Genomic DNA, 27,719 nt, shown 5'->3' with positions numbered 1-27,719 from the left:
TTTAGTTAGGACAAAGATGTTCTGAGTGGGGTGAAATGAAGTTCAACAGCCTGTTGTATTGCAGTTGTATTACAGTAATTCCCCAACCTCAGTGAGGTTCTCCATCCAGGGGTTGATCATGGTGCTATGATGGTGTTTTAGAGACCCCCGTCCCCAGACAGACAGAGAGAAATGAACACACACAAAGCCATGACCATTATTATAAAATGCTCAGTTACTAGGGCATAACAGTAATACCAAACAGAAAATACTTGTAGTTTACTTATACAGGATTTACACAGTTCTTCCAGACCAATTGAAAAATTTCAGTATTCCAAATGGCAAAAAAATGGTCTTAGGTCTTTGCTTTGCATAGGCAATGAACAGTAAAATAAGTACAGTAAACCTACCATAAATAAATTAAAAGAAAAAACCAAAAAACAAAAACCACAGACCATGCAGGCTACATTCAGTTTCAAATCTTGCTGTATGGACACGCCCTCTGCAGAACAGTTCGTTATAGTGTGAATTCTTATTAAATGAAATGTCTCATGTGGTCTAAGGGACGCAGTTGTGTAGGGTCATGACCCTGAGCCGGCCTCGTGCTTGCTCAGCTCAATCTCGAGGTATCCTCGGAGTTTGTGGAACAGAGGTCTCAACTTGGGGTCCTTCTCCCAACAGGCCTTCATTAGGGCATAGACATCAGGCGGGCAGTCTTCCGGAGCCTCCATGCGGTAGTCCTGCTCCACTCCTTTCTTCACCTCCTCCACAGACTGGAGCGGGAAAAAAGCAAAAAACAACCAGAATCAGTAACACCTGTGCTGGACAAGCCTGCCGAGCATTTCCATACAGCTCATCACCAAGCTTAAGCACCGAACACTTTTTAAACGATGCCCAATTCTCTCATCACCTTTCATTCTCCTAATTATCTACCGGAACATAAAGCAATTATAGGACGTTTGCAGGGACACACGAGGGAATATTCCATTGGTTCTTCGATTGTTGCTGCAGAGCAACTGCTGCTATAAACAATTGCACAAATAAAACCTCATCGCATGCGTCGCATGAAGCTTAAGGCAAACAGGAACTAGGATCTTTGATGTAGTAGCAAGTAGAGGCAGAGGATGTGATGACATGCTCCCACCACTGTGACACATTAGACGCCTCAGTGAGAACTCTGACAAGATGGCAAAACTGCGGTTTTTGTGAAGATCAGGGTGGACATTTTAACAGGAATTTTAATGGCATAGAGGGATTAGAAAAACTCAACCAGCTCACCATTTTAGGGTAGGGCTGTCTGCCATAGGAGAAGATCTCCCACAGAAGGACACCATAACTCCAAACATCCGACCGGGTGGAGAATTTCTAAAAAGCAAACAATATTAAAATATTTAGTTAGTATTTCCCCCTAAAACACAGGATCTGGGCTACTGTAAACAAAATTTCAGTATCAACCATGAACTGAATACATGTAAGTATTGGTGATTTCTGTGTGCACTGCACCAATTCCAGGCGGTAATCCCACCTTGCTGGTCAAGGCCTCTGGTGCAGTCCATTTGATGGGCAACTTCGCATTGTTAGTGGTCTGAGAGTCAGTCTTGGCCAGGCCAAAATCACTGACCTTGGCAACGTTGTCCTCAGATACGAGGACGTTGCGGGCAGCCAGGTCTCGGTGAACAAGTCTCTTTGACTCCAGATACTCCATCCCGTGACATACCTCACTGGGAAGCCCAGTAGCACATACTGAGATCCACTCTTGCAAAATATTTCTTTGTTAGAAACTCATTAAATTACTAAGTTTTACATTTTTGTGAGGTTTACGGAGCTAAGATTTAGACAAGTGTTTTTTTATACAGTTATGCGTCTTAAAGACCAAGTATTGCAACCCCACATCCCATCAGACTCAAAGTAAGATAAAATGAGTCTTTCTTCTAAACAATATCTAACCTTGCCTTCAAGCATTTACATTTATAAATGAATTATTAATACGCAGCATTATTACTGCAAATACCATGTGTGTAAAGAAAAACAGTTAATTTTACTTATTAAACACCTACAGTGCATAGTGCAGGAGGCCAGTTGTAGTGATGACCGAACGCCCCCGTGAACGTAGGAAATTCACCAGATTACCCTGCAAGACAACGGATGCCGATACTACCACCACATTTACACAACCAAACATCCCTTTTTCCTGTTGTCTCACAGTCCAACTGTGCTCATGTGAAACTTTCTGAAGTTTATATTTAGGGCATTTATCTGATGCTTCCAAAGCGACTTACAATTATGTAAGAATACAACTTGAGCAATTGAGGGTTAAGGGCCTTACTCAGGGGCCCAACAGCGGCAACTTGGCAGTGGTGGGGCTTGAACCAGCAACGTTCCAATTACAAGTTAAGTACCTTAACCACTGAGCTACCGCTGCTGTTTTTTTTTATTTTTAATTTTTTATAAACACACAAGTATTGCCATTTTACACATTAATTTACATAATACAAAATTATCTACAGTTCAAAATTTCATTTATACTTTATTTTATAATCACCAGCACTATATAGCCCAAACACACATGCCGAGGGCTGAGCCAGTCATACCTTAGCCATGAATTCTGTGATTATGTAGAGCCCGTTGTGCAGAATCACTCCTAGTAACTGCACCAGGTTCTTATGTTGGAGTTTTCTGCCAAATAACCAGACCACAATCACCATCAGTGGGACTGAAATAAACATACTGGAGTGAATAGGGGCATAACATTTCCTGTAGTGACCAAGACACTTACGTCATGACACAAGTCTCTTCCAGAAAAGCTTGAGAAGTCACATCAGACTTGATGTTTTTCACAGCCACTTTCCTGCCCAGGTACTCCCCTTCATACACATCTGAAGAAACAAGAGCACAAACATCATTATACGCTCTCCTTAGCTCAAGGCCCCAGACTAACGTTGTCCCATTGACCCTAAAAATAGGCAACAGGACGCCACAAAATCAGTCCTGGGCTGATGTTGCATCACACTTGCGTCACAATGGCTGTAAAATACATGCAATAACAGCTGAATTAAATGCTGGATTGCAATAAGGAAGGGGGGGACTTCATTTTAGTTTGCTGCAAAAAAAAAAAAAAAAGAGAGAGAGAGAGAGACTAGGCTGTGGTTGGTGGATTGTCCTGTCAGTCAACTGTGGAGCCTCATCTTCTCCTGTGATTCCTAATGGCAAGAGGTATGACAAAGCTGAACAACCCAGTGATGTCACAATGAAGAAATTTGCTCCGAACACAGACAAAAGCCCCTTGCCAAAAAGGACTTAAGCCCTGCGGTCCTCTTCCAAGGTCACCATCTAATTTAGTCAACAATATGCAAACTTGTGGTGTCAAAGTCCTCAGAAAAGGGTGTGCATGTGACGGACTTGAATATCACCACAAACTACATGGGGCTGCCCGTTATTTCCACAGTAGCGTCTACGCCAACAGCCAATAAGAAATAAGCAGACAAATGCATTTAACTCATAATTTAATCATTTTCTTCTCCACCATGATTCCTGGGTTCCTTGACCCAAAACCATCCACTCTTGTTGTTTCTCCTCTGTATCTCACACAACTGCGGGTAACGGGCCGCTTCTGAGCCCGCGTGCCGTCTTCGACGGAGGCCGCAGGAAAGGCACATGGAGGCCGCCTGTGAGCGCCCCTCTGATCGCTAAAATGAGAAACGGGACACGTCTCGCAGTCGTCACTTGCAGGACCACGAGTGCGCCATTTGGGACTGGGCTTGACCGGCACGTATCTTACCAAGCCAGGAAGTGATCGGTCTGTGCAGCACTGTGTTAACAAGCCCATTCGCCTCCGAGGGCCGAGACCGGGCAGTATAAACTGAGGAAATATTGCCATCTAGTGGCAACAGGCAGATACTTGAACATTTTGGCTGAGCAACGCATGAACCCACCTCCAAACTCTCCCACCCCAATACTCTCTCCTAGAGTTAGGTTTGCGAGATCTAGTAGCCAGCCCGCTGAGAGAGAGAGAGAGAGAGAGAGAGAGAGAGGGGGGGGGAGAGAGAGAGAGGGGAGAGAGAGAGAGAGAGAGAGAGAGAGAGAGAGAGAGAGAGAAAGAGAGAGTTAAAATAAGATACAAATAATAAAACAATGCACGTGTTAAAGAGAACGGCCACTGTGGAGTGGGGCAGTTACTCTTATACAGCTGCAGGGCTGCTGACTTTGTCCCATCTTTCTTTTTGGGCTTCTGCAACGTGGTTGCGATGACTCCTTTGTTCTTGGAGTAGAACTGAAACAAGAACCAGGCCTTTATACAGTTATAGTTATGCAGTCAACTGAAGAAGTGTTTGGACGCCAGTGTGCGCACATCCCCCATCCGAATTAGCAATTATAATGTTCACAAATGTCACTAGTTTTTTTTTTTGTTTTTTGTTCATTTGTTTGTGTAACTTGACTGACGCAGGGGGTGGTTTCTGATAGACAGTACACTGGGTACAGACTGGCTGCCACTTTTGAGAAAGGTGCTATAAAAATGTGACTAATAATAATAACAAAAATAAAATGGCAGATTAACCCTTAAGGACATTTATCATATGTTACTTCATTTTACGAATCTCATTGTATGCTCAGAAATACCTAATGATTCTAAATGTTTGTTTATATCATTGAGGACAATATGGGTTTATGTTTAAAAGAGGTGTATGCAGTTGGTTTACATTTACATTTAAAATTTAACTTAGCTGTAGAGTGGTTGGGTCTGGAAAGCCTTCTGGGGGTGTCATGAACTAATTTCACAGAGGGAGGATGACACCTTTGTAGAGGTCGTGATGTGTTTTCTAGTGTGAAGGAGCTGTGAAACTAACGGTTTGGCACTGGATGTGTATATGACTACAACTTTATAGTAAATCCTTTCAATGTTATGATTATACATTTATTAGGAACAGTCATGCACTTCCTTCATCTTTAGTTCCTGTTTAAGCAAATTATATGTTTATAAGAGAATTTGACCAAGTTCTCTTATATTTCACACATTCTCTGACACGCAAGGAGGAAATTGCCTAATAATTTATTAACCAGCCAAAACAAAAAGCTTGCATCTGTATTTTAGAACAACATATACACGAAGGTCCATAGCAGTTCTATGTAAAGCATCTGTAGAGGACGCCCCTTTCGCTGGGAAGTCAGGCTATAGATGCACCACAGGAAATGAGTCACATGTGAAGTGTGTAACCAAAAGATACAATGCTGTTTCTAAAAAAAAAAAAAAACAACAACACCCACAAAAAATACGCAAAAAGAAAAAGATATAAATAGGCCTTTTTCTGCAGTGTCTTACCTCCACCATGTCGATGAGGTTGTAAAAATAGTTCTTGTTATCGATGGTCAACTTGGAGTCCTTGTAGATGATGTGGTAATGAAAGACCTCTTGCTTCAAACTGACGCACAGCACATAGTCGCCAGGGTGACGGATGGACTCTCGAACAAGGAACAAGCCATCCTCCACTGGCCTCAGTTTGCTAACCGCCTCAGGACCAGAGATCTTACCATGGAACCACCTGAATGTTCATAAGTAACATAACGAAATGCTAAATGAAATTACATATCTTTAGAAAAAAATACAGCAGAAAGTCACAAGCTTGTGTTACCTACTTTATACTTTTTAGAACCAACGTTTCGCACAGTCAAAATCAGTTTTATTGCTTTTTTGTTATTCATACGCTGTGGGCCATAATTATTAACACTTCTCAATTTATAACAGCTTCAGTTATTTACAGCCAACTTTTCGAAGCATCAGTTCTCATTGCTATGTATAGTTTAATGAAAACAACCTGCCGTAGCCATTTAGGAGACCCCGTCCCAGGAGAGGCAGGCTCCGAGTCAAGCAGTCCTCTAATGTGATATTTGATAGATATGGGCCAAGCGCATCATGTAGGCCCATAATATGACCCAGACTAAGAACTTCAGTGGAGTCACCGCCGAGGTCACCCATCTAACTGAATGCCTACCTCACACATGGTATAACACACATGCATAGTAGCTGGTCTACTCTTGCTGCTCAACTGTCAGTCAATCTCAATTCCATACAGAAACAGTATGATACGGGCTGACGAGTGAAATTCATCTAGATAAAAAGGACCAGTGATAAACGGACAAACCAGTGCGAATGCAAAGAAACAAATCAATATGCAATTCCTTCCTGTCGCACATTCAAATGATTACCCTTCATATGTAGTTTGTTATGGCATTAGTGGTCCAGCCCTTCAGATGTCACTTACGGCATGAGGCTGAGATTTGGGTCTACGCGCAAGGCCTCCCGCTCTCGCACATTGGAAGCAGAGATCAGGCCCTCTTCACCAGTCCTGTTGTGTCTGGCCCGGTAGACAGCTTTGCCCTGTGAGCAGTGTGTGCATGTAATTGACATCATTTACATTTACAGCATGTAGCTGACACTTTTATCCAAAGCGATTTACAATTACGATTGAGTACAACTTGAGCAATTGAGGGTTAAGAGTCTTGCTCAGGGGCCCAACAGTGGCAGCATGACAGCGGTGGAGCTTGAACCATCAACCTTCTGATTACGTCAAGTATCAACCACTGTGACCACCACTGCCCTTCTGAATCACCAAATAATGGCTAATCCGGACATATAACAACCTACATATCTTAGTCTTGAAGTCTAATCTACACTTTCTGTAATCCAATAAGGTACTGGAGCATGGAACAACAACAACAGTTTTGTTTATATGTTTGCTTTGATAAACACCTAGGACACTTTACAAGGACAGAGTATACAAAACCAACAAGAGGAATGAAGAAGTAAAAAAGCTATTCTAAAGTTGCTTAAAGTTTAGAGGGAGAAACAGAAGAGCCAAAAGACTTTCCTCTACCGAGACAGGAAGGCAGGGAAATATACATTTGACACAAGAGGATTCTTGTAATCAACAAAGCTAATATAACAGGGGTATCGGGTGCAGAGCTTTTGGTGGCTACTGCACTGATTTTAAAGCTATATGGGCAGAACATAAACAAAGCCTCAAATTTAGCAGATGAGCAAAGGAAGCAGAAATAACAGGCACAGATAAGTAAAGTCAGGGGCAGGGTCAAGGTGGAAAGAGAAAAAGAATACACTGAAATTATATCAAAAACTGTATATGAATCAATAGAGATGACATTGAATATGCCTTTGGTGTAGATTAAAGTGTAGTGCTAAACTCCGCAAGGAGGAAGATTTACAGGAATTTAGCACATTTGTCCAAGACAAACATAATCAAAGACTTTAGTACCATTCCCAGCTCCAAAATGGTAAGGATGTCTCCTTTAAGATACGCCACTTCACCGGTTTTACACTTGATGTTGTCACTTTTAGCGATACACTGCGTACCAGGCGGCCACGTTTTCTGTAAGAATGGAGGGCCGGGGGTCAAAACAAACAAACAAAAAAATTAAAACGTTACATAAATTTTCGCTGTTGCTTTGCTCTTTTCTTTAGGCACTATAGGCGACAGAGAAGAAAAGCTGCAAAAACGTTAAGTATTTACCGCAGCCATCCTCAGAGAAGAAATGCACGTCAAAGTCAACCAGCTCAGTGTATTTCCTGTTATAATAGAAAGAAAACAAGCAAATACATACGAAAGAGACATTAAAATATAGCACGATGTAAATATGTTTTTCAAACATTGCTGTCGGAAAACATTTATTGTCATTTATTAATAAATAGCTACAGGACTTCGCCTACATGTTGGCTAGTTTAAAACAGACCCAAAAAACTACTGAGAAGCTCCATTTGTACTCCGTAATCTTAGAAAAGCATCCTCACAGACTAACAGGTAGCACGCCTTAAAAGACAATCTTGAAGCACAAGATCCTGCTATTTAAATACCTACAACGAGACCCATGTATAATGCAACATTGGCGATTTTGTTGTACAAGTATCCACTTGGAATGCAACGTGGGCATAAATTAATTTGTCAGTGTAAAACTTTATGGGCAGGAGAAAGTACAGCCCCAGCGAAGCAGACTAATGGCAGTTCTGGAAATTATTCGAGTTACTTACCATAGGTAGAACGTCTGTAGGAAATGTTCAACACATCTTGTACAGCTACTACTAAAGGTTCCTGCCTACTGTCAGACCACGAGATGCAACACCACCAAAACGTCACCAAAAACGTAGCAGGAACGTCAAATGTTTTTGGGTCCAGTAGTTTAATATGTAATTTTAGGCATTACTACAAAAACAAAACAAAACAAAACACGAAACAAGAAAAAAAAAAAAAAAAAGTTAACCATTGCTAAAACTGACGATTGTAACACTCCGCAATTAAAGAACAAAACAAAAACATGAGTGGATATGCAAAATGAAAACCATTACCATATCTTATTACAGAATACACAGAAAGTTACAGAATATTGCATGTTCTGAAATGTTTTAGTATGGATAGTATTATTAACATTAATTCTACTAATAAAGTCTAAGTATTGCATGATGTCACAGTATGAGAACTGAAATATTCGCCTTTCTCCGCACACTTCAAGTAGACTTTTCATTTGCCCAACTACTCTCAATTCAGGCACAAGGAAGAGAACTAAAAAGATCATAAAATCTCCCATTACAGCATGTTTTAGAACATGTTTGTAAAAGACATTCATTTCGACCACTGACGTTGAGTTTCTATGACAAGTCTGAGTGATCCACCACCTTGGTAATAATTTAATGTACATTTATCTTCCACCATCTTGGTAATAATTTAATGTACATTTCTGTGCAACAAAAAGAACAGACTACCACTGAAATAAATGGTCGTTCATTTTTATCATTTAATCCAGGTATTAAAATGACTAAATATTAATAAACATTTTAATGTAACGTTTAGTGGTCTGTTTCTTCTGTCACGTCTTTTGGTTGTTGGTATAGAACTTTCTGTCGGTTTAGTACCGATTTATTACGACTGAGTTTACGGTTACATAATATTTAATATCTCTGCAATAATGTACATAATGAGGTGACGTTCCACACACAAAATATGTCTAGTTTTAAACTCTTCACTATTGAGAAACTGAAAATCCTTTTTAGTATGAGACCAATCTTAATGTGTCCAGAAAACTGGACCGCACCCCTAATTTAAGGTCTTGTGTTAAAACAAAACAAAATAAATAAACAAAAACACACAACTTGGGTATGTTTAAGGGATTAGAGGGTTTTTTTAAGTAAGTGCTAATATTGAATAAATGTTCCTACATTTGAGTAAAAACAGGTTAGTAACTGTTCATTTTACGGTAGCAGAATTCAGGTTCACCCTGCTCCTCTCGAAATGGAATGCAATCGTCTCCTGTTTAACGCCAGTAAATTTTGAAACCTACTTTCGGTACAGCGGTAATAAAAAGAGAACAGTGAGTACATAGTTTCTCCATTTTTTTCCCTCCTGTGTCTTAAAAAGCAAAAATGGCAAGACTGTTGCTTTTGTCCTTTGCAGCGAGGCTTCGTCGTTTTTCCTTGTCTCGTTTCAAAGTAAATAAACGATCATTTGCGACCAGTCCTCAGACATCTCGGGACACTTCCTTTTTGTCCTTCTTGCCCTCGCCCTCGCCCTCGTCCACTCCATCCCTTCGCCTCTTGCGGTTGCGAGCGCTAGCTTTGGAAACCGGAAGTGACGCCATCCCCAGAACTTTGTGAATCTGACGAAAAGCCAACAATCGCAGGGCGTGCTAAAAAAAAAAAAAAGAAAGAAAGATAGAAAGAGAAAGAAAGAGAGCACAACATTGGTCTTGCTTAAACATCTGAACTTCCAGGGGGTGGATTCTAACAACTAAAGCTTGAATTTCAACTCCAAGCTTTATTTAAAACGATTTTCTAGACAACAGATACTAAAACAGCATTCATTCAGAATTAACTCAAAAGGAGCCAATGAAGGGAAAAGCAAGCTAATGCTCTCATATGCAAAATGTCACCGGGCGCAAGGCACTTCACAATAAATCTGACAATGCGTTTCTTTAAACACCTGAGCACTTGCTGTTACATCTTCTCTGGATTGCTTGGTCATGCTGCCCAGTGCATCTGTTTGGACTTTTTCGCAAGGGTCAAACAAGCCTGGGCCATCTGTCAGCAGGAGGAACATTATACACGCAAAGCAAACCCTTCAAAGGAAATCTTTTAAGGAATCTATGGGGGGGGGGGGGGGGGGGGGATAACTATACCATTGCATGATCTGTAAATCATCTTGAGAATAAAGTACATTTTAAAAATGTCTATTTAAAGATCTATTCATGAAAAAAAAAAAGCTTTCTACATTTTTTAAAAGATCATTGTGTGTGTTATTAATCCTGTAGAGGAGCGTCATCAGAAGATGTGGCACCTTGTAGAAGGATTCCACTAGCTATGCACTCCAGAACTCTCCGCATGGCCTCTCCTGGACTCAGCAGACCAGCAGCACTGCTGATGGCCTTCTCCACCAGTAGCTCCATGGCCTTTAGACGCAATAACCATACATACAGACACACCCAACACCCCGACGACGCACACAGCACTGAGCACTTTTATGGTTAAAATAGCAACTCATTCATCACGCTGAGATGATGTCTAGGATTTCATGATATGGACAAAATATTTAAAATTTGATTATACTGCTGCACACAATTTTAATAAATGGCAAGGTATATTACAAACAATGATAAACTCTTGATTTGACAGTTAAAAGACAGGAGAAGGTTATAGCCAAAATTACTTCTACTAGTTGTGTTATGAATATGCTGTGATAACTCATAAACCCCACAGAAAACTGCAGCATCCAAGATTGATCAATGGGAAAAGAAAAATCCGGAAGTAGCAAAGTGAAGGTCAGACTTCTCACCCAGTCAGACATCTTGGCCCAGGTTGGCACACGCTGGCAGAGGTCTCTGAGCACACGCATGATGATCACACAGGACTGGAGTCCATTGGCTCGAGCCTGCTGACAAAAGCCACTGAGACCACACGTACCACCACAGACTCCATGTACGAAGACAGTGCTGGCTTTTACATTTGCAGGTCCTACTTGTAAGATGTATGGCTGTTTTGACTCCAGAGTTTGCCCATTCTTTACAAGCTAAATTTCTTGTGTGCAACAATTGAGCATGCATGATCACCCTTTCCTGTTTGGTCAGTGAGGATTTGTACCTGTAAACATAATAATATTTAATAAACTAGGCAGGAGTTAAAATTTTATATTACGTGTGAACGACAGTATAATTTATGAACATCTTATGAAAATTGACAGCACCATGGAATAGTTTATTCTGATTGGTCAAATGGGGGGGGGGTCCATTATTTTTTAGAATAATGGACTATTGTAGAGAGCACTACTCTGGGTAACCAAAGTAACCAGCTTTTTTCATAGCAAAGCTTGTAACTGCCTGATAAAATACATTACATTATTCAATATGAAATTATGTAATTCTTTGGTAAATATCTACATAATATGCTTTTGGTTGGGCTACAGACATATTTTGAGATAATGAACAGCTGGTTGGACATCATCCCTTGCTTATTTTGTTTTAAACACGAAACCTAGCAGATCCAGTCTCTTAACTTGCATAGCAATAAGCGATGAAGATTTCAAAACTACTGTGGAGGAATCGTTTTCCTATGCATTTCTCCACGCTTGCAAAGTTATCCATTTCAGAATTTAAACACCAATATGTATAATTTTGCTGTGTCTTTCGAAGTGTGAATGGGATCATTTTTAGTTTGCCTCCAGCTGAGAGGCAGGAAGTGTGCTCTTTTCTGTCAGGCACTGACTGTCGCGTACAAAGCACACGTTAAAGGAAAATTCTGGGCAAAGCTAACTGAATGAAAATCCAGTTGTCCGGAAGTTATTTTGTGTAGGAAAAAAAAAACAAAAAACGAGCTGATCTATTGTCATATGGACATCTGCATCCAATGTTGAATCTCATCATATGTAATAGCAATGGCTTGTTGATGGATGGTTGTCAGTTAGGGAACGTGAGTAACCAACATCAGATAACTTGCTTTGTTTGTTTCAGACCAAGCATGTACGACAGTGCAACACTAAGGAACTATATGCTGTAACGAAAAGGAAGATTCACTCTTCTGCACTCAGCATTGCCCCCAGCCATTATATTTTTATATTTAGCTAAATACTCGGCCACCAACGCACGTTTCCCCCTCACTTTTTGTTTGGGAAGGAATACAATTTGTTTGACATATCAACCATCAACTCTTAAGAGAATTTCTTCACATTTTTTTTTTTGGGGGGGGGGGTTGTGTGCCTTCACAGACCACATATCACACAGCACTGTCTACAACGCCCATTTTTACCTGGAACCATTTGGCATGCCGAAGGGCAGCTAAATACTCGAGGCACTTGGTCCTGTTTAGAACGTCTGGAGGGTCCTTCTCAGGCACTGGGAAGAGAGAGACGAGAGGACATGGTCACTGATTTCTATGTATCCACCCAATAAAGCAAAAGGCAAAGAAACTCACAGAAGGACCAACCTCTGCTCTACTACGGAAAGTAACAAAAAAACTGTTGTATAAATTAAATATAGAAAAATGGAAAAGAAAGGGGATTTTTGTAGTAGGCAACATGTACATTTCATAACACCAGGGGCAGGAGCCTTTCCACATTTCCTTTACCAGGTTCTTGAAACATGTTACAGTGGAACAAATTATGTGGAAATTGAGATGCAAAAAAAAAAACACAGTCTGAGGGAACTGCCTATAGGTGTAGTGATGTAAATGACCACCAAACACAAACAGGACAAATCAACACAATCTAGATATTTGTTTTCATTTTTTTTTTAATTAATAAGGCATAGAAGTAATAAAAGATAAGGAAATTATTATTATGAGCTATACATTTAGCAATGGGCTTCCTAACCCTTTTGTAACCAGGAGCCCACTGTGTTACTCAAATAGCTCTCCAGTATCTGATAAGAGGGTCAGTATGGCAATGCTTATTTGTAGAGAGCTGCATCTACAATACCCACACGTGACCTTAGGTCTTTCCCTGAAAGGCCTGTAAAGCTCAAATATAGAAGTCTGTCCTCTCTTACACTGAGTGCCAGAGCCTTCGTATGGGTCACAACACATCATTACCATGACGCCTATCCCCAACACCACACGGACACACGTCACAGAAAGGTCAGAGATCCAGCTTTAGGTTCCACCAAGCACATTAGGAAAGCATTAGAAAATTACATACTGAAATACGTACTGGCCAAATTCAACTCATCAGGCCAGCAGATGGCGAATGCTAGGGACGGTCAGAGCCTGATTTAGCTTGGAGCCAAACTGCTTGCTTGCATATCTATTAAAAGCAGACAGACTGAAAAGCATGGGTTCTCCAACCTCTCTCAGGCAGTCCAGTGCCTGCTTTTTCCTCCATGCCGAGGGCGGGCTCCTCCCGCATCACAGGCGACGTGAGAGAGACGGTGACCTGCATTTTTGGTTCCTTGCTGGAAATAATGACGACGTTGGCTTCCTCAGGATGAGCCTGCACCACATACTGATCTTCACAAAAGCTCTGCCGGTTAAAAGGACACTTTGGATTACTTGTTACAGAGGAGGCGGCTGGGGTGCTATGGGGGCCAGATGTTGCAAATTATATCGGAGCAACAGCTCCTAAGAGTAGCCACTCGACAGGTGATGACTATCCCAGTTTCATAGTCTCCTAGCAGTATAATGAGAAGTATGAGGGAAAGCTTTGGTTATGTTCCCTGTGTTTATGCGTAACCCTAGGGTTTAGTTTTTGCAACCAGGCAGGGAAAACTAGAGAGCAGTTAAAAGGTCCATCAGACTGATGGGGCAGAAATAGTCACATTTATTTGGGCATGGCATTAAGCAAACTCCAACCAAATAGTGATGATTACACTGATTTAGAGAAAAACAGTTGTGAAAAATTAGCACACTTGCACACATTCTAATGTAAATGTGGAACCAGCGTCCCAGCTGAGGGAAATTCCAAAGTCATGTCCAGAACCACCTCTATCAAAGTTTGTCATTATAGTGTGGTCAGAGCAACATTCTTCAGAAATCTGAGAAAAATGGTTTAAATGTGACTCATGACAATAACATGACATCTCATGACATACTGTGTTTCTCCAGAAAGCAGAAGAGAAAAATACATTTTCCATCTCTAGCCTCCGTGCTTAATGTTTTTTTTTTTTAAAGCTTTCTCCACCACCACATTGCTAAAAAAGTTTGTCACTGTAGACACAGAAAGAGAAGGAGGGAGCTAGCGGCTTACCGTTAGTTGCTTGGGAAGCTGGTCTGCGATGCTGCCGAGCAGGGAGACGGTGGGTTTCTTGGCCACTAGCAGAATGAGCTGAACGTTCCTGTCTCCATGCAGCAGCAGGCCTTTGGCCAATATCCCCACCCTCATCACCCCCTTCAGCACACGGCCCTGAGGCTCCGCTCTGCTCCCCCACCAGGGGAATTTGAAAATAAAAGGATCAGGAGACCAAAGACTCATAAGTGTCTTACGCTAGTATGATATGCAGCTAAACAGTGGTTTAGTTCAATTTTACTTTAATTAAAACAGTTCAAACAAGGCTGAAAGTTAAATGCCATCAATGCAATGCTAGTGGTCAAAGCTAGCATTAATAATGCTTAGTGTGGGGTTTTGATTTTTTTGGCTTACAGCATTCAGTTTACCCCAGCCAACTCTAACTCCAATCTAAAAATGTCGTGGTGTTAGCCTTCACTGTACAGTCGTGGCCAAAAATTGAGACTAGCACAAATTTGTTTTCACAAAGTTTGCTGCTTCAGTTTTTATGGTGGCAATTTGCATTAACCCTAGATTGTGAAGAGTGATCAGATGACAATTGGGGGGGAAAAAAAAAAAAAATGCCACTGCATTTCAGCTCTGCCACGAAAGGCTTCGGGGCACCCAAAAATGTCAAGCAAGTGCCAGGACCTTCTCCTAAAGAGAATACAGCTACAGGATCAGGTCAGCTCCACTGCAGATGTTGCTCAGGAATGGCAGAAGGCAGGTGTGAGTGCATCTGCACGCACAGTGAGGCGAAAGCTTTTGGAGGATGCCTTGGTGTCAAGAAGGGCAGCAAAGAAGCCACTTCTCTCCAAGAAGAACATCAAGGACCGACTGACATTCTGCAGGAAGTATAGGGATTGGACTGCAGAGGACTGGGAAAAGTTATTTTCTCTGATGAAGCCCCCTTCAGACTGTTTGGGACATCTGGAAAATGATTGTCTGGAGAAGAAAAGGTGAGCGCTACCATGAGTCCTGTGTCATGCCAACAGTGAGGCATCCTGAGACCATTCATATGTGGGGTTGCTTCTCATCCAAGGGAGTGGGTTTGCTCAACATTTTGCCCAAGAACACAGCATTTCTTATTCATGGAAATCAAAACAACATCCAAGACCAACTGCTCCCAATGATCCAGGAGCAATTTGGTGCTGAACACTGCTTTTTCCAGCATGAAGGAGCACCATGTCACAAGGCAAAAGAGATAACCAAGTGGTGCGGTGAACAAAATATTGAAATTTTGGGTCCATGGCCAGGAAAATCCCCAGATCTCAATTCCACTGAGAACCTGTGGTCAACCCTCGAAAAAAGAGGGAGGACAAACAAAAACACAGAAACTGATCAACTCTAAGCACTGATTAGGCAAGAATGGGTTGCCACCAGTCAAGATTTTGCCCAGAAGCCGATATCCAGCATGCCACGGTGAATTGCAGAAGTCTTATAAAAGAAGGGGCAACACTGTAAATATTAAGTCTTTGCTTAATTTGAATGTATGTCTATAAAAAAATTCAAAAGCTTATAATTGTACTTCACTATACCACAAACATCTGACAAAAAAAAAACAAAAAAAAACACACGACAGGGCACTAATCTTTGTGAAAATTTGTGTCAGTCTCAAAACTGACTGCTACATTTCAATCAATGTTCCTCTGCTGTGCACAAATCATAACAGTTTTTTTTTTTTTATTTAACCTTGGATGTTCTGTCTCAACACTGGACCTATTTATACAGGACTATAATCACCATAGCAACTTACGCTACATGCCTGGCCTCCTGAGAAGGCCAAATTCTCTGACTGGCAGTCGGATTTCATGGTCTACCAAATTTGTCTTGATCGTTATTCTACAAAAATGGGCCCATTCTTCCTGGAGTCGGCAGCAGCATAAATGGTGAAATGGGCATTCTGCTAATGAACTCAGATCACAGACTATCCTGACTTAAACTCACTTCTTATCTGCGGTGTCTTTGCCTTCTGCAGTTGCTTCCTGCTCCAGCAGCACATCCGACACCAGTTTGAGAGCCCTCTCCGAGTGAGACACGATCCTCTGGACAGCCTGTAGCTCCTCCTCCACTGGGTAGATGGTGGAGTGCTTGGCCATGATGTGCCGGTCGTCTGGCGAATCAGGCCGGCGCACAGGCTGCAGGGGCGGGACCTTAGAGAGTTAGCATAGAGCATGACGCCGTCCAGACACAGAACGGCCCAGACCGTTTACACGCATGTGCTTCACTGACTGGGACCTACTTCTTGGTCAGTTTGCAGCTTGCGGTCTGTGGCTAGCTCTTATAGTAAACAGGAAAGCAAGAATGGAGCATTTTTTTTTTTTTTTTTTAATTATTTTTTTTTTTTTAAAGATAAAAGGGAAGAAACAGCTTCCCCTGCCAAGACAAACGTTTCTATGTTCACCAAAAAAAAACCCCAAAAAAACCAGAGAACATTGAAATGCTTCAGGAAAGGGCTTTCCAACTTCAGTCTAAGGGACCCACTGCCCTACACAGTTTCAGGTTTTCCCTGCTTTAACACATCTGATCCAATGCATAAAAGTGTTTAATGATGAAATGACGCGCGTTAAACGGGTGTGCTAGGGCTGGGGTAACTTGAACCTCTACACGACCGTGCAGCGCAAGCACTGGAGCGGCTGCATATAGAAATGTGTCAAAAGACTAAGACAAAAGCACCTCCGTTTATGGTATTGCCCTTTTCATTTGCTAAGAGATCCGCACCAAATGGTTACACATTAGCCACGACTTAGGCTTACATTCTGGTGTCTTATTTTAATTTTCTTTTCTTCTATGTTTGAAAGTTGTTTTATGCCCTCAGTTTTAGTGGCTAGCATGTTTGCCTCTCAGCATTAGGGTCTCAGGTTCATGTCCCTACCTAGGTGCAGTTTCCATATTCTCCTCATGTCTGCGTGGGTCTCCGGGTTCCTCCCACAGTCCAAGAAAAACCCCCCAAAAAACCATGGAAGTAAGGAAAATTGGTTATCCTAAAAATTGTCCTGGTGTGCGTAAATGACTATGTTTGCTTGCCCAGTGACAGATGGCATCCTCACTCCCCTCCCTGCTGAGAGTACGGTGTATGTGACTGGCTGCCACTTCTCACCAATGTGCTGACTCAGTGTAAAAAGCTTTGTGCAGTGTGTTGTTTGTAAAGCATCCTTGGGTACTGAGAAAGGTGCGATCCAAGTGTAACCAATAATACAATAATAAATTATTCTTGATCCAGAAGCCTTTGGTGCAGACTGTCTGACCTTTACAACACTTTGGCCTTATTCATCTTTGACACCAAATATAATTTTTTTTTCAGTGGGTTGCAGGAAATTAGTCAGACATTCTTGTGGTTTAACATTTAAATTTATGACATGTAGCAGACACGGTCATTCAGAGCAACTTTCAAAAGTGCTTTAGTTGGCTAAGGATACTTTTTTGAGTAGAAAGCATTGAGGATATGAAAATCCACCCACGAGGTAATGCTGGGTTGTAACTGTGCCCTGCTCACACACAGCCCTGCTCACTTTGCTATGGTATGTTCTACCCGCATTCACTCACCAATAGAGGGGGGACAGGTATCCCAGGACGACTCATGAGGGGTGGGGGCGCTATTCTACGTCTTTGGTCTCCCCAGTACAAATGCTCCTCCTCTGCTTTCCTCCAGTACATATCCTCTTCGTATCTCCTGCAAGGGACAAACATGTTATTAACACACATCAGCAAAACACGGGAATTTAAAAAAAAAATTTTAATCACTTGACTAATTTCCCAACCTTGTACCCTTCTTCAATGCACTGCTCATTGTTTTTCCCGATTCAATCTCATCAAGAGAGGCATTATGCTGTGCTAGAACCATTTAGAAGCCCCTGGAAATTTGCTCTTTCTTTTGCTAAATTATTAAATTTACTGCAATCAATATCATTACATTCATATATACTTACTAAATCCCAATGCCACTCCGAGGGAGTCCCAATGCCACTCCGAGGGAATAATCTTCACCAACTAATCTTGAAATTTTTCTTTTGCCCGCACTCTGTGAGAGGGAGCCAAAAATGCCACCTTCATTTCTGGAGATGCCCACCTCATCTCCATATGCCAACGCTGTTCATCCTCATGCTGTCGCTTTAATACGGCTTTCTGCTTCTGTTTCCGCAGCTTGCCTTCCAGAAGCTTCCGTGCCCGGTTGCTGGGCTTGATCTCCACCAGCAGGTCCGGGTTCACCTTTTTCTGCAAGGGGTTTAAAAATTATATATATTTATTTTTACATTTATACATTTTTACATTTATACATTTATTTTTTACATTTGTTTAATTTTTACATTATTTTTCTATAAAAGTGCATATGAGAAAGAATCTAATTCCTTTGTAGTCCTCAAGTTAACCAGTTTATGCTCCATAGAATGGGTCCCCCACGTGTAGGCAGCCATGTTTCAAATAGATTTGGTACAGAAACTGACATCCAGACCACTAGGTGTCAGTGTAATAGCTGTTTCATAAAGAAGAATTTATTGGAAATACCACCTATTCCTTTAAATATTGTTGGATTGAAGATTTTATATTAAAAAGCACTAGCTACTGGTAGTGTAAGGCATATGAGCAAGGTCTGAGCTCTAGTGGCACCTTGTACTGCAGCCGATGTCTGCGGCCCTTCAGGTGCATGTCTTTGGCATTGGGATCATTGAAGCTGCACTCGCACAGCTTGCAGTGGAAGCGGATCACCTTGCCATCGTCGTTACGAACCTGAGAAGAAACAAACACCAGGAGCTCTGATCAAGAAACCTGAAAGGGAAAAAAAAAAATGTTGCAAGACTTTCTAAATAGCATCACGGAACACAAGCAAGCGTCATCCATTTAAAAAGGAACATGATTACATTACAGATGCGTTAAAATCAGTCCCAAGTCACAGTTAACACTGGTTCACAGTCTGTTCTCTATTCTTTTAAAACATCCCTAAGCAATGAGCCAGCAATGAAGTCCTTTAATACTTTGTGTGTAATTCCTGTGTAATAAAATTAACTAAAACTAAACAATCATCAATCATCATCATCATCATCATCATCATCTCCACTGCAACAGACAACACACAAACTGCCCTTCAGGCTTCTTCAGACCAATCCACAATGAGCAATTGAATGCCTAAGAAATGCTCGAGTTCAGCACCTCCTCCACGTAGTCATGACCGACTGGTTGGATGTCTCCTTGTGCACCTCCTCCATCCCCTTCGTCCTCACTCTGAGGGTCTGACTTTAGTGCCACCTGCTGCTTCACCGCCTCCTCCACCTTCGCTAGGTCTGGAGCAGCAGCACTGCTGGCTTGCGTTCAACAAGGGGCAACATAAGTCCAGCAAATCCAAAAGATCCGTGCAAGGCAAAAGCCGTCAGAAAGCAAGAAGTGTGATGATAAAATGTTAATTCTGCCAGTCGAAAAGTTAAACACACATACATTATGTCTAGCCAAAGAAATTCAGTCACTTCTGAAATGCAAGTACTCCAGTCCAGATAATAGAGTAAGTAATTTAGATATGTGATAATCAAAGAAAAGTGACATTAAAAAGCACATGCTCACCGATGACTGTAGCTTTGGGTGGTGCAACAGGTTTTTTAGTGAGCAGCTGTGCCTTGGGTGGGGTTGGCACAGAAGATTTTTGTAGCACTAAGGGGGCAGCTGGAGCCACAGCTCCTGGCACGGCTTTTCCAGAGGTCGTCGTCACAGCAACAGGGGCAGTGTTGACTAAAACTGGCTCCGTGGAGGGAATAGGTTTGCCAAGCTTTGTATGCAGCTTCACCACCTAATGGCAATTCAAAAGCGGAAAATGCGTATCAGATGAGGCGACGGGTGCGTTAAAAATATCAGCATTCTTTTTATTCTTTGCACACAAAGGATTTTCATGTTAAAGGCTGTGAAAAGTCTTTCCGAATTTAGACCAGGATTCTCAAAAATAGAGATCTGGAACACTAGCACCACCAGTACAATTTAGTATTTTCCCCTACTGCAAAACAATTCAAAATCACTTTACAAACAGATTCAAAATTAAAATCAAATTTAAATCTTGCCGTGAGCTTTCTATAATTCTTGTTTAAGAATCCTGGTATAAAGAAAATAAAATGTTTTTTTGTTTGTTTGTTTTTTAAAAAACACTGGAACCTGTGGAGGTTGTGAATGGTTGATTAGTGCGAACCTTCTGGTGCTTGGCCCCCCGGATGTGTGCAGTGTAGGCATCAGCGCCAGTACAGGAGATGTCACAGAGTTCACAGCGCAGCTGGGTTTGCACACCACGAGGCCCATTACTCGCCTGACTATTGCCACATTTTTGTGACGCTTCTTTCTTTTTGTGCTTCTGGCCCTCCAGGTGCTCTCTGTAGGTCTAAAGAATAACACACACACACACACAGGTCTTGCAATGCATTTTGTTATTTTTTTATTATACGTGTAGGCAAAGCATTTTGTGGCACATTTCTTGACATAGGTTAAATGGACCTAACTTTTCATATTCTATATGCACTGCATATAATGACAAACTTGATTTAGATTCAATTAAGACGCAAAATCCAAGCTCAGGTGCTCAGACTTAACCAGCATCAGCTGTGGTGTCACCTAGCCAAAACGTTATATAACATTTCTCACCATTTTTAAGCATAAAATAGCAATCAGAAAGGATATTGTCATCAAATTTTATTTTTAACTGCGATTTTGGTTTCCAACGATTATGAAAACAAGATAATCCAACTAGAAAGATTACTGTGCTGTACTCAGTTTCTCAACGATGCCATCATTGTGTCTTGTGTTATAAATCTAGCAGACAGCCCTTTTCTTTATAGCAGTTTTGCCCCCTCCCTAAAAACCCAAACTCCCTCTCAGCCAGGCTGGGGCGTGTTTAAATCAGCTGATGCAAAGATGATTGAAAGAGAGCCTTCGGTCAACAAGAACGGTAAAAGCACTTCAGCTGTTTGGGAACACTTTGGTTTCAAGGAGTCCAATGAGCACCAGCAACAAATGCAATGCAAAACTTGTTACATGGTGGTGTCTGCACCACAAGGCAAGAAGACCAATTTATTTAGTCACCTGAAATTCAGTCACAAAGTGGTCTAGAACCAAACAACAATAGAAACCAAAAACAGAAAAGAAAAGCCCCCCTTGACTTCTTATACCACAGGACACTCATCGATTAAGGGCACTATTTATAATGCAACCGCCTACCCACTCAGATCTCAAAGACAAAGAAACAGCAGATGTCATCGTAGACAAGCCCAATTAGCTCTGTTTGCAACCAGAAACTGTTAGCAACTTAAGAAATTTGTAAACACTTTGGGCGAGTGTTACATACTGCCATTTCAACAGAGTTGTAGCGCCTGCCCTGTACAACAACTACCATAACAAAATTGCACATGATGTCTACAGCCAAATACTTTGCCACAATGGACATACAGCCAACCCGCACCATGGAGCCTTTCATCAGTCTTACAATTCGTTACATCAACGGCAATTTCAATTTGAAGCATCTGTAAACAGTAGTTTTTTTCCCTGAAAACCACGGAACAAAATAATCACCCATGCACTGGGAAGCAATGGCTGCACGGTGCTTAAAGGAAGACAAAAAGTCATCTGTACCACTAGGGACAATGTCCCAGACATACAGCTGGAAGCTGATATCCATGGATAGATGAGACTCCAGTGCTTCTGGTATAGTCTCCACATGCCCACAGGTGAATAGGACATGATCTCCCTCACTCACACACGCCAAATGCCCAATGATGCTTTCATGATCATTATGATACTAAATATATACATATTTGGTGTCATCTTAAGAAATGCACTGAAGGATTCCAGGACGGACCGTGTGATGGGGGCCAACCAGAAGCTGGTCAGCTGCTTCTCCTAGAGTTGGAGAAAAAAGAAGAAAAAGAAAGAGAAAGAGTGAGCTCTCCAAGACACAGAAGAAGATGAATCTGCCTGAACACTCACTAAAGACAGAATGTCCAATCATATGGGGACCTTAGCATGCCATGATTGACAGGGTCCTCGAGCAGCTGAAAGACATTGGCCAGGTTTTTTTTTTTTTTTTTTTTTCTCCCCTCAAACGACATCTCACCTCCTTGTGGCAGGACACTGACGTACTGCAGACCATTAAGAAGTCATTTAGCCCTCTGATAGAATTCACAGATGCACTTTCTGGAGAGCAATGTGCAAGTGCGTCTTTTTTGAAACCGACCCTCAACCTCCAACAACTCAGTACTGGAAGTACAGTGGAAGACACAGAGCTCTGCAAAGCATCCAAAAGTAGAGAGCAGACCATCTCGATGACAAATACGATGACACAGCAACACAAGAGCTGCTCGTCATGGCCTCTGCCCCAGACCTAACGGGTCAAGCTAAAAATGTCAGACGTAACCAGCGAGGGTCCACTGAAGCCAGACATGGAAGACACTGCTGCACTAAAGAAGCATGAGGCAGCAGCCCTAGGCAGCTTCTACAGGTCACAGAATGTAAAGCTGTAGGACCCAGTCGGCAACAGCACCAGACCATAGCTCTTGAGCTACAGTCATACAGACAGACGGAGACTGGACGCCGAGGAGGACCCATTGCAGTGGTGGAGGAAATCCCAAAAGCTCTACCCACAGTTCTCCAACTTGGCAAGAAAGCATCTGTGTATCCCAGCCACAAAAGCCTCTTCAGAGAGTTGTCTTCAGCACAGTTGGAAATATCACCTACCTCTCTGAAACCAAACCATGTAAACAGGCTGGTGTTTCTCACTAAAAACCTTTAATGCCAGGATAAGATTACATGACATTTGTCGTCATGCGTCAGATGTTGCAATCAGAGATCCATAACTTTTTGCTGCGTTTTGTTCCAGAAACTGGCAACACTACTCACTTGATGCCAACCAATCATTGTTCATGTCCTTTTGAGGGTCATCACAGAAGAGGGTCAAGAAATAGATAATCATGGCCATCAAGGAACATGTGTGGAGAATTATCAAACTAGGCAGGAAAATACAAAAAATTCTGTCATGCTAGACTTTCCTTTGGGTTAACACATCACTGTTCTTCCATTATACCATTCTTCAAGACCTAATCATCATTCCCAATGCTCATTATTTGGGTCAGACACTGGAGATTTGCCGTTTGCAACAAAATCGTGTCAAATGGGGCTGAATTTCTGCAGTCTGATGCAGGCATAAGAAATTGAGCAGCCCCAACAACATTTCACATGCTGACCTATAGATCATTCTTATTTAGTCTCAAGTTGGAGTCGAAGATTTATTTTCTATTACTTCTGGACTATGATAGTCGGCCAGCCTTTAATCTCCTTGGACTGAGTTATCAACTGACTGAAGTCTTGAATATATGTTAAAGAGTTTTCAAAAGACTGCAGCAAACATATTTGATCTAATTTGTTTGTCCAATTTATTTTTATTTATTTGAATGTATATATGTTCATTTATATTTAGGATTTGTAAAACTGTTTTATTAAATGTTTTTCAGTTTCATAATATTTAAAGTTAAAGGAAATCCAAGTTTTTAAAAAAGTTCAATACATGCATGAAAAAATACATGCATGGGAAAATCCAATGTTTATTGGAAAGCAATAGTTTATAGTAAAAGTCTGATAAATGTAATGATGCCACTGCTCTAAAAGTGTCTAAACAACATGTGTTCTATGGATCCTAGCCCAGTGGTATCCTATACATGTCAACAGGAGCAAGATTTGCAGTGTTGTCAACGGCTTGGCGGGATGGTCCAATTCCTCTCTGCCCCATCAGTATAAGCAAAGCACCATTTAATCTAGGAATCTGTTATGTCCTATAGATAGCTCTCATTTGCCCTCAAGCCTGACGTGCTGCTCATTCAGGGGCACATGGCTGATACGTCACATCAGACTTCACATAGGTCACTTGAACAGAACATTGTCCTACATATTAAACATCGACCATGACCGCTGTTGGCATTATTTCTACATCAGCTTTTCAGTGCTGGCCTATCCATCCATGTTACCATCCAAACACAACAAATGCAGAGTTTGTAACTGGCATGAGCAAAGTGATAAACCAATATAGGGTGGCCATGCAGACTCGAATAGTACCATGCTTTATTAATAGCACTGGCAACTTCTTAACAGCACTACATGAAATGCGGGCCTTCTAAATTTCGATCCAAATGCACAGTGAAAGCACCTCGTATTCAAGTAATTCACCGCCATCGCGCATCCGTACCTGCGGACCAGCGCAGCTTATCTTGCAGATGTCACAGTAGTGCAGCTGAGGCTGCTTGGGAGGGCCTTTGGGCTTCTGGACCTTGTTTTGATGAAACATGGGCTTCTTGTACCCGCTGACAGCAGAACCTGAGACCATGCTGTTCCCGGTGCCACTCCAGGAGGAGCCGGTGAGCTGCTTAGTAGGCGGCGGATGGGCTTGCGGCTGAGGAGGCTGGGACTGAGGAGTGGGAGGTGGTGGCTGTTGGGAGGGAGGTGCTTGGGGTTGAGTCTGTGGAAGGCCCAGCTGCTGGGTAGGCTGGTAGTACGTCACAGTGGACGTGTAGCCACTAGAATCATAACTGGAGTAGCTGAGACCTGTGTGGGTAGACAATGGGGTCAGGCAAAGTGCCTGACACTGTGAAAGGACACCATAGAGCAAGCTCACAGGATACATTCTGAACACCTGCCAAACGAAAGCCCCCCACCCCTGGGACTTACCAGAGTAAGAAGTGGCAGCTGTGGAATTGTAGGAGGAGCTGGGCGTGTACGTTGATATGGGGTTGGGTGGCTGTGGCACACTGGTTGACGCTGGGTAAATGCTGTAGTTGGTGGAGACGGAGCTGGCGGGAGGAAGCGCTTTGAGGGCTGGGGTCTGTCTTTGGGGAGGAGGCTGGCTGTATACTGTGCTTACAGGCCTGTAGCCACTTTTAAGACCTGCTGAAAAGGAGTGAACCACATTAGCTGAGCCTAACTAAGGTTGAAATGCAGTGAATGCTCGCAAATGTGTTTTAACGGCCTTACCATTATATTTGAATAAATTAAACATGCATGCAAGTATGCATTTATTATTGCTATACTGTTACATATATTCTATTGTTTTATCTATTGTTCCTTGTCCAAGTGACTGCAGTTTTAAAGTGACACTTCGGTTTTAAGGTTAAACATCGTTTTTCGTGTGTATTAACATGAAGTCATCAAAGTTTGTTGTACATTTTAAGAGAAGTATTACAAAGGTTTGTTTTTTTTTTTTAAGTTCACTCAACTCATGGCTGCATGGCATCAACAAAAATTATTTACTGAGATATCACCAAATATAAATCACAACGTATTTAGCGATGTGGATGCCATGTTTAAATCAAAACATTCCAGCATGTTTGCGACCTGTCAGGGCCGAACAAAAGGTTCCGATTTCTTAGCAATTCGTTCACAGCCTTCTACAACAGGGACGTCATCAGCCTTTGCAACACTGGTACCACTAGCAAACGATATCGTAATGCACTGAACATTTCAAAACAAGGAGAGCAGGCTAAAAGCAGATCACCTGGCTGAAAGAAAGCCCCAGCTTGCGTGCGCTGAGCAGGCGCCATGCTCGTCTGATAGTACGGTTTGTTCTCGTAGCTGCTGGCCGACACCGGGCGCCCGTAGCTGTAGCTCTCCTGCTTTCATTTAACGGGGGGGGGGGGGGGGGGGGGGGGGGGGCGTTTACTGCGACAATCGGATGAGACAGTACACCAACAGGTACACACAAAGTGCAGCTAGGGGGTGGGGGAGGCACTCCATCACATGGCAAAACTGGCTATGATTCGCCACCACTTTACAATTCTAGTTTTCCAAAAGCCAAAAATATGGAAATGCACGTCAGAAATGAACTGCAAAGGGGGAAAACAAATTAGAAACAACTAAGCAATGCAATAACCAAACAATACAAGCATATGACAAAAGAAATCATGAAAACCAGGGAGCAGGGACATCTCCATTGCTGCGATGATGTGAAACGAGCAGAAATGACACTAACTGCTTCTGTGAAGACCTGATAGGTCTGTGGCGTAGTGGCTGGCTGAGGTGCCGTTTCCTGTTGGCGGTATCCATAATCTTGAGCAGGATGAGTCTGGTATGTGGGATAGGCTGGAGATGCCAGTGGCCGGTCAGTCTGTGCAGTGGCAGGGGCATACGAGGCCGTAACCGCGTGGGCGACTCCAGCGGCAGGCTGGACACTGTAACTAGGAGCGGTTTGATGGGAGTATGCAGGGGCCAGCTGGGTGCTGGAAGAGGTCAAAGCAAGTCAGGGTCATTTCAGGACATTATGTAGCCCAGCGGTTCTTCTACTAAAAACGCTGGGCTGATGTGAATGGAGCAGGTTGAATAGAATAAACACGGGGAAAACATGTTTTGTCTTACACGAGGTACATATTAATACTGCCATCGCTGATATTGAGTGCATGAGCTAACGGATAATTAGTTTATCCTTATACTGACGAATAACAAGTTTGCGAAACATAACAGTACCAAATCTACACATGACACAAAAAAAGTGTTAGGTATGAATTTTGGAAATCAGGAGTATACCTTCATTTAGGAGAATTTAAATCAAATATACGAGAAGGAAAATGAAACACACACACACACACACACACACACACACACACACACACGAATGTCACTCAGCTAATACATCATAACACTCAAAACATGTCCCTGCAACATCTGTCTAGCAATCTAAGCTAGCTAAGCTGTCTGGCTAACAACACTGAATGTTCAACATGCAGTCACTCAGTAGTCTTATAAAGGCTCATACAGATGTTCCTGCTTCATGTAAGGAGTGCGTGCGAGAGGACAGAATTACAATTTTAGAGGCCAGGCAGCGACTTGCACCTGTGCCCGACAGCTAAGCTAAGCTAGCCTAGCCTAGCCTAGCCTAGCGTAGCGTAGCTTAGCTGATTTTAGCAAGGCAACCTGACTGACTTTCTGCCTGGCTACCTATCTTAGCAAATGAACCTGCCTCGCTAATTGATCCGTCTCTCCTGACGAGCTTAATGATGTTGACAAACACCACCTCGACATTTGCACGACAAGGCTGGCGCCTGCGTTACCTGTATTGCGGGCCGGCTCCATGCGTGAATCCGTAGTAATTACTCGCAGCCATTTTGGGCACCTTCAGCACCAGTGACGGAGCGCGCCGTCACCTTTCCAGCCACCCTGCTTTAACTGTTTGCGGGCAAACAATCCGTTTTAAGTAAATTGACATGAAAATAAAAATTCTGTAAATAAAATGCGTATTTGAATGCGTTTCCTCCATACTGGCATTCTATTAATGTTGTTATTGTTGGATTTTCTGATGGATTTGTAACCGGAGTTTTGTATTAGATTTTGGACAACGCATTCAAAGCAGTTTTTACCACAGCCTTGTCATTGTTTTTTGGGTTTCTTTTTTTTTCATGCATTTTATTTTTCTACATACTTTGCATGTTCTGTTGATCTGACTAATTTATTCGCATCGTTGTGACCCTGTTTCTTTTTTGGCCCTCATCTCAAGTCATCTTT

General features: G+C 42.2%; 2 protein-coding genes across 15 annotated transcripts; both read right to left on the bottom strand.

Annotated features, from left to right (window-relative positions):
* Nucleotides 1-187: 187 nt before the first annotated feature.
* matk (megakaryocyte-associated tyrosine kinase) lies at nt 188-8,146 on the bottom strand. 3 transcript variants are annotated; one of them, XM_035523183.2, is made up of 13 exons: nt 8,015-8,146; nt 7,500-7,555; nt 7,245-7,358; nt 6,237-6,352; nt 5,297-5,516; nt 4,156-4,249; nt 3,912-3,977; nt 2,756-2,855; nt 2,571-2,655; nt 2,037-2,110; nt 1,505-1,700; nt 1,258-1,344; nt 188-752 (listed from the first exon to the last, which is right to left on the bottom strand). In XM_035523183.2, exons 2-13 carry the CDS (start codon nt 7,506-7,508, stop codon nt 561-563), a joined length of 1,353 nt encoding a protein of 450 aa, XP_035379076.1. In that variant the 5' UTR covers nt 7,509-7,555; nt 8,015-8,146; the 3' UTR covers nt 188-560. The 3 variants fall into 3 exon arrangements, with proteins under 3 accessions (XP_035379076.1, XP_035379077.1, XP_081564292.1); XM_035523184.2 differs by having other exon boundaries at nt 1,601-1,700; XM_081708166.1 differs by lacking the exons at nt 1,505-1,700; nt 2,037-2,110.
* On the bottom strand, nt 8,145-27,351 carry zfr2 (zinc finger RNA binding protein 2). 12 transcript variants are annotated; one of them, XM_027010667.3, is made up of 19 exons: nt 27,269-27,351; nt 26,194-26,440; nt 25,720-25,837; nt 24,897-25,115; nt 24,418-24,773; nt 20,386-20,571; nt 19,773-19,995; nt 19,368-19,519; nt 18,828-18,947; nt 18,289-18,434; nt 17,766-17,892; nt 16,167-16,357; nt 14,202-14,382; nt 13,304-13,478; nt 12,272-12,357; nt 10,806-10,901; nt 10,311-10,422; nt 9,957-10,054; nt 8,145-9,663 (listed from the first exon to the last, which is right to left on the bottom strand). In XM_027010667.3, the coding sequence occupies exons 1-19, from the start codon at nt 27,319-27,321 to the stop codon at nt 9,496-9,498; spliced, it is 3,054 nt and encodes a 1,017-aa protein (XP_026866468.3). In that variant the 5' UTR covers nt 27,322-27,351; the 3' UTR covers nt 8,145-9,495. The 12 variants fall into 12 exon arrangements, 8 of the variants coding, with proteins under 8 accessions (XP_026866468.3, XP_026866470.3, XP_035379074.2 ...); XM_027010669.3 differs by having other exon boundaries at nt 14,202-14,370; XM_035523181.2 differs by having other exon boundaries at nt 24,897-25,112.
* Nucleotides 27,352-27,719: the final 368 nt, after the last annotated feature.

The sequence above is a fragment of the Electrophorus electricus genome, chromosome 26 (assembly GCF_041902795.1).
Source record: "Electrophorus electricus isolate QZ-2024a chromosome 26, ASM4190279v1, whole genome shotgun sequence".
In the NCBI taxonomy this organism is placed as follows: Eukaryota; Metazoa; Chordata; class Actinopteri; order Gymnotiformes; family Gymnotidae; genus Electrophorus; species Electrophorus electricus.
This window is presented reverse-complemented; position numbering and strand designations above follow the sequence as displayed.

Bases quoted from the DNA above. Each gene is read 5' to 3' on its own strand.
- matk (XM_035523183.2), bottom strand. The intron at 5,517-6,236 runs GTAAGTGACATC...ATGAACATTCAG, and splicing joins CCAAATCTCAGCCTCATGCC to GTGGTTCCATGGTAAGATCT. The intron at 1,345-1,504 runs GTGGGATTACCG...TTTGCTTTTTAG, and splicing joins CAGAGGCCTTGACCAGCAAG to AAATTCTCCACCCGGTCGGA.
- zfr2 (XM_027010667.3), bottom strand. From the start codon at position 27,321: ATGGCTGCGAGTAATTACTACGGATTCACGCATGGAGCCGGCCCGCAA. The intron at 16,358-17,765 runs GTGAGTGAATGC...CCGCCCCTGCAG, and splicing joins TACCTGTCCCCCCTCTATTG to CCTGTGCGCCGGCCTGATTC. The intron at 10,902-12,271 runs GTAAAAATGGGC...TTTTGTCAGCAG, and splicing joins GGCATGCCAAATGGTTCCAG to GCTCGAGCCAATGGACTCCA.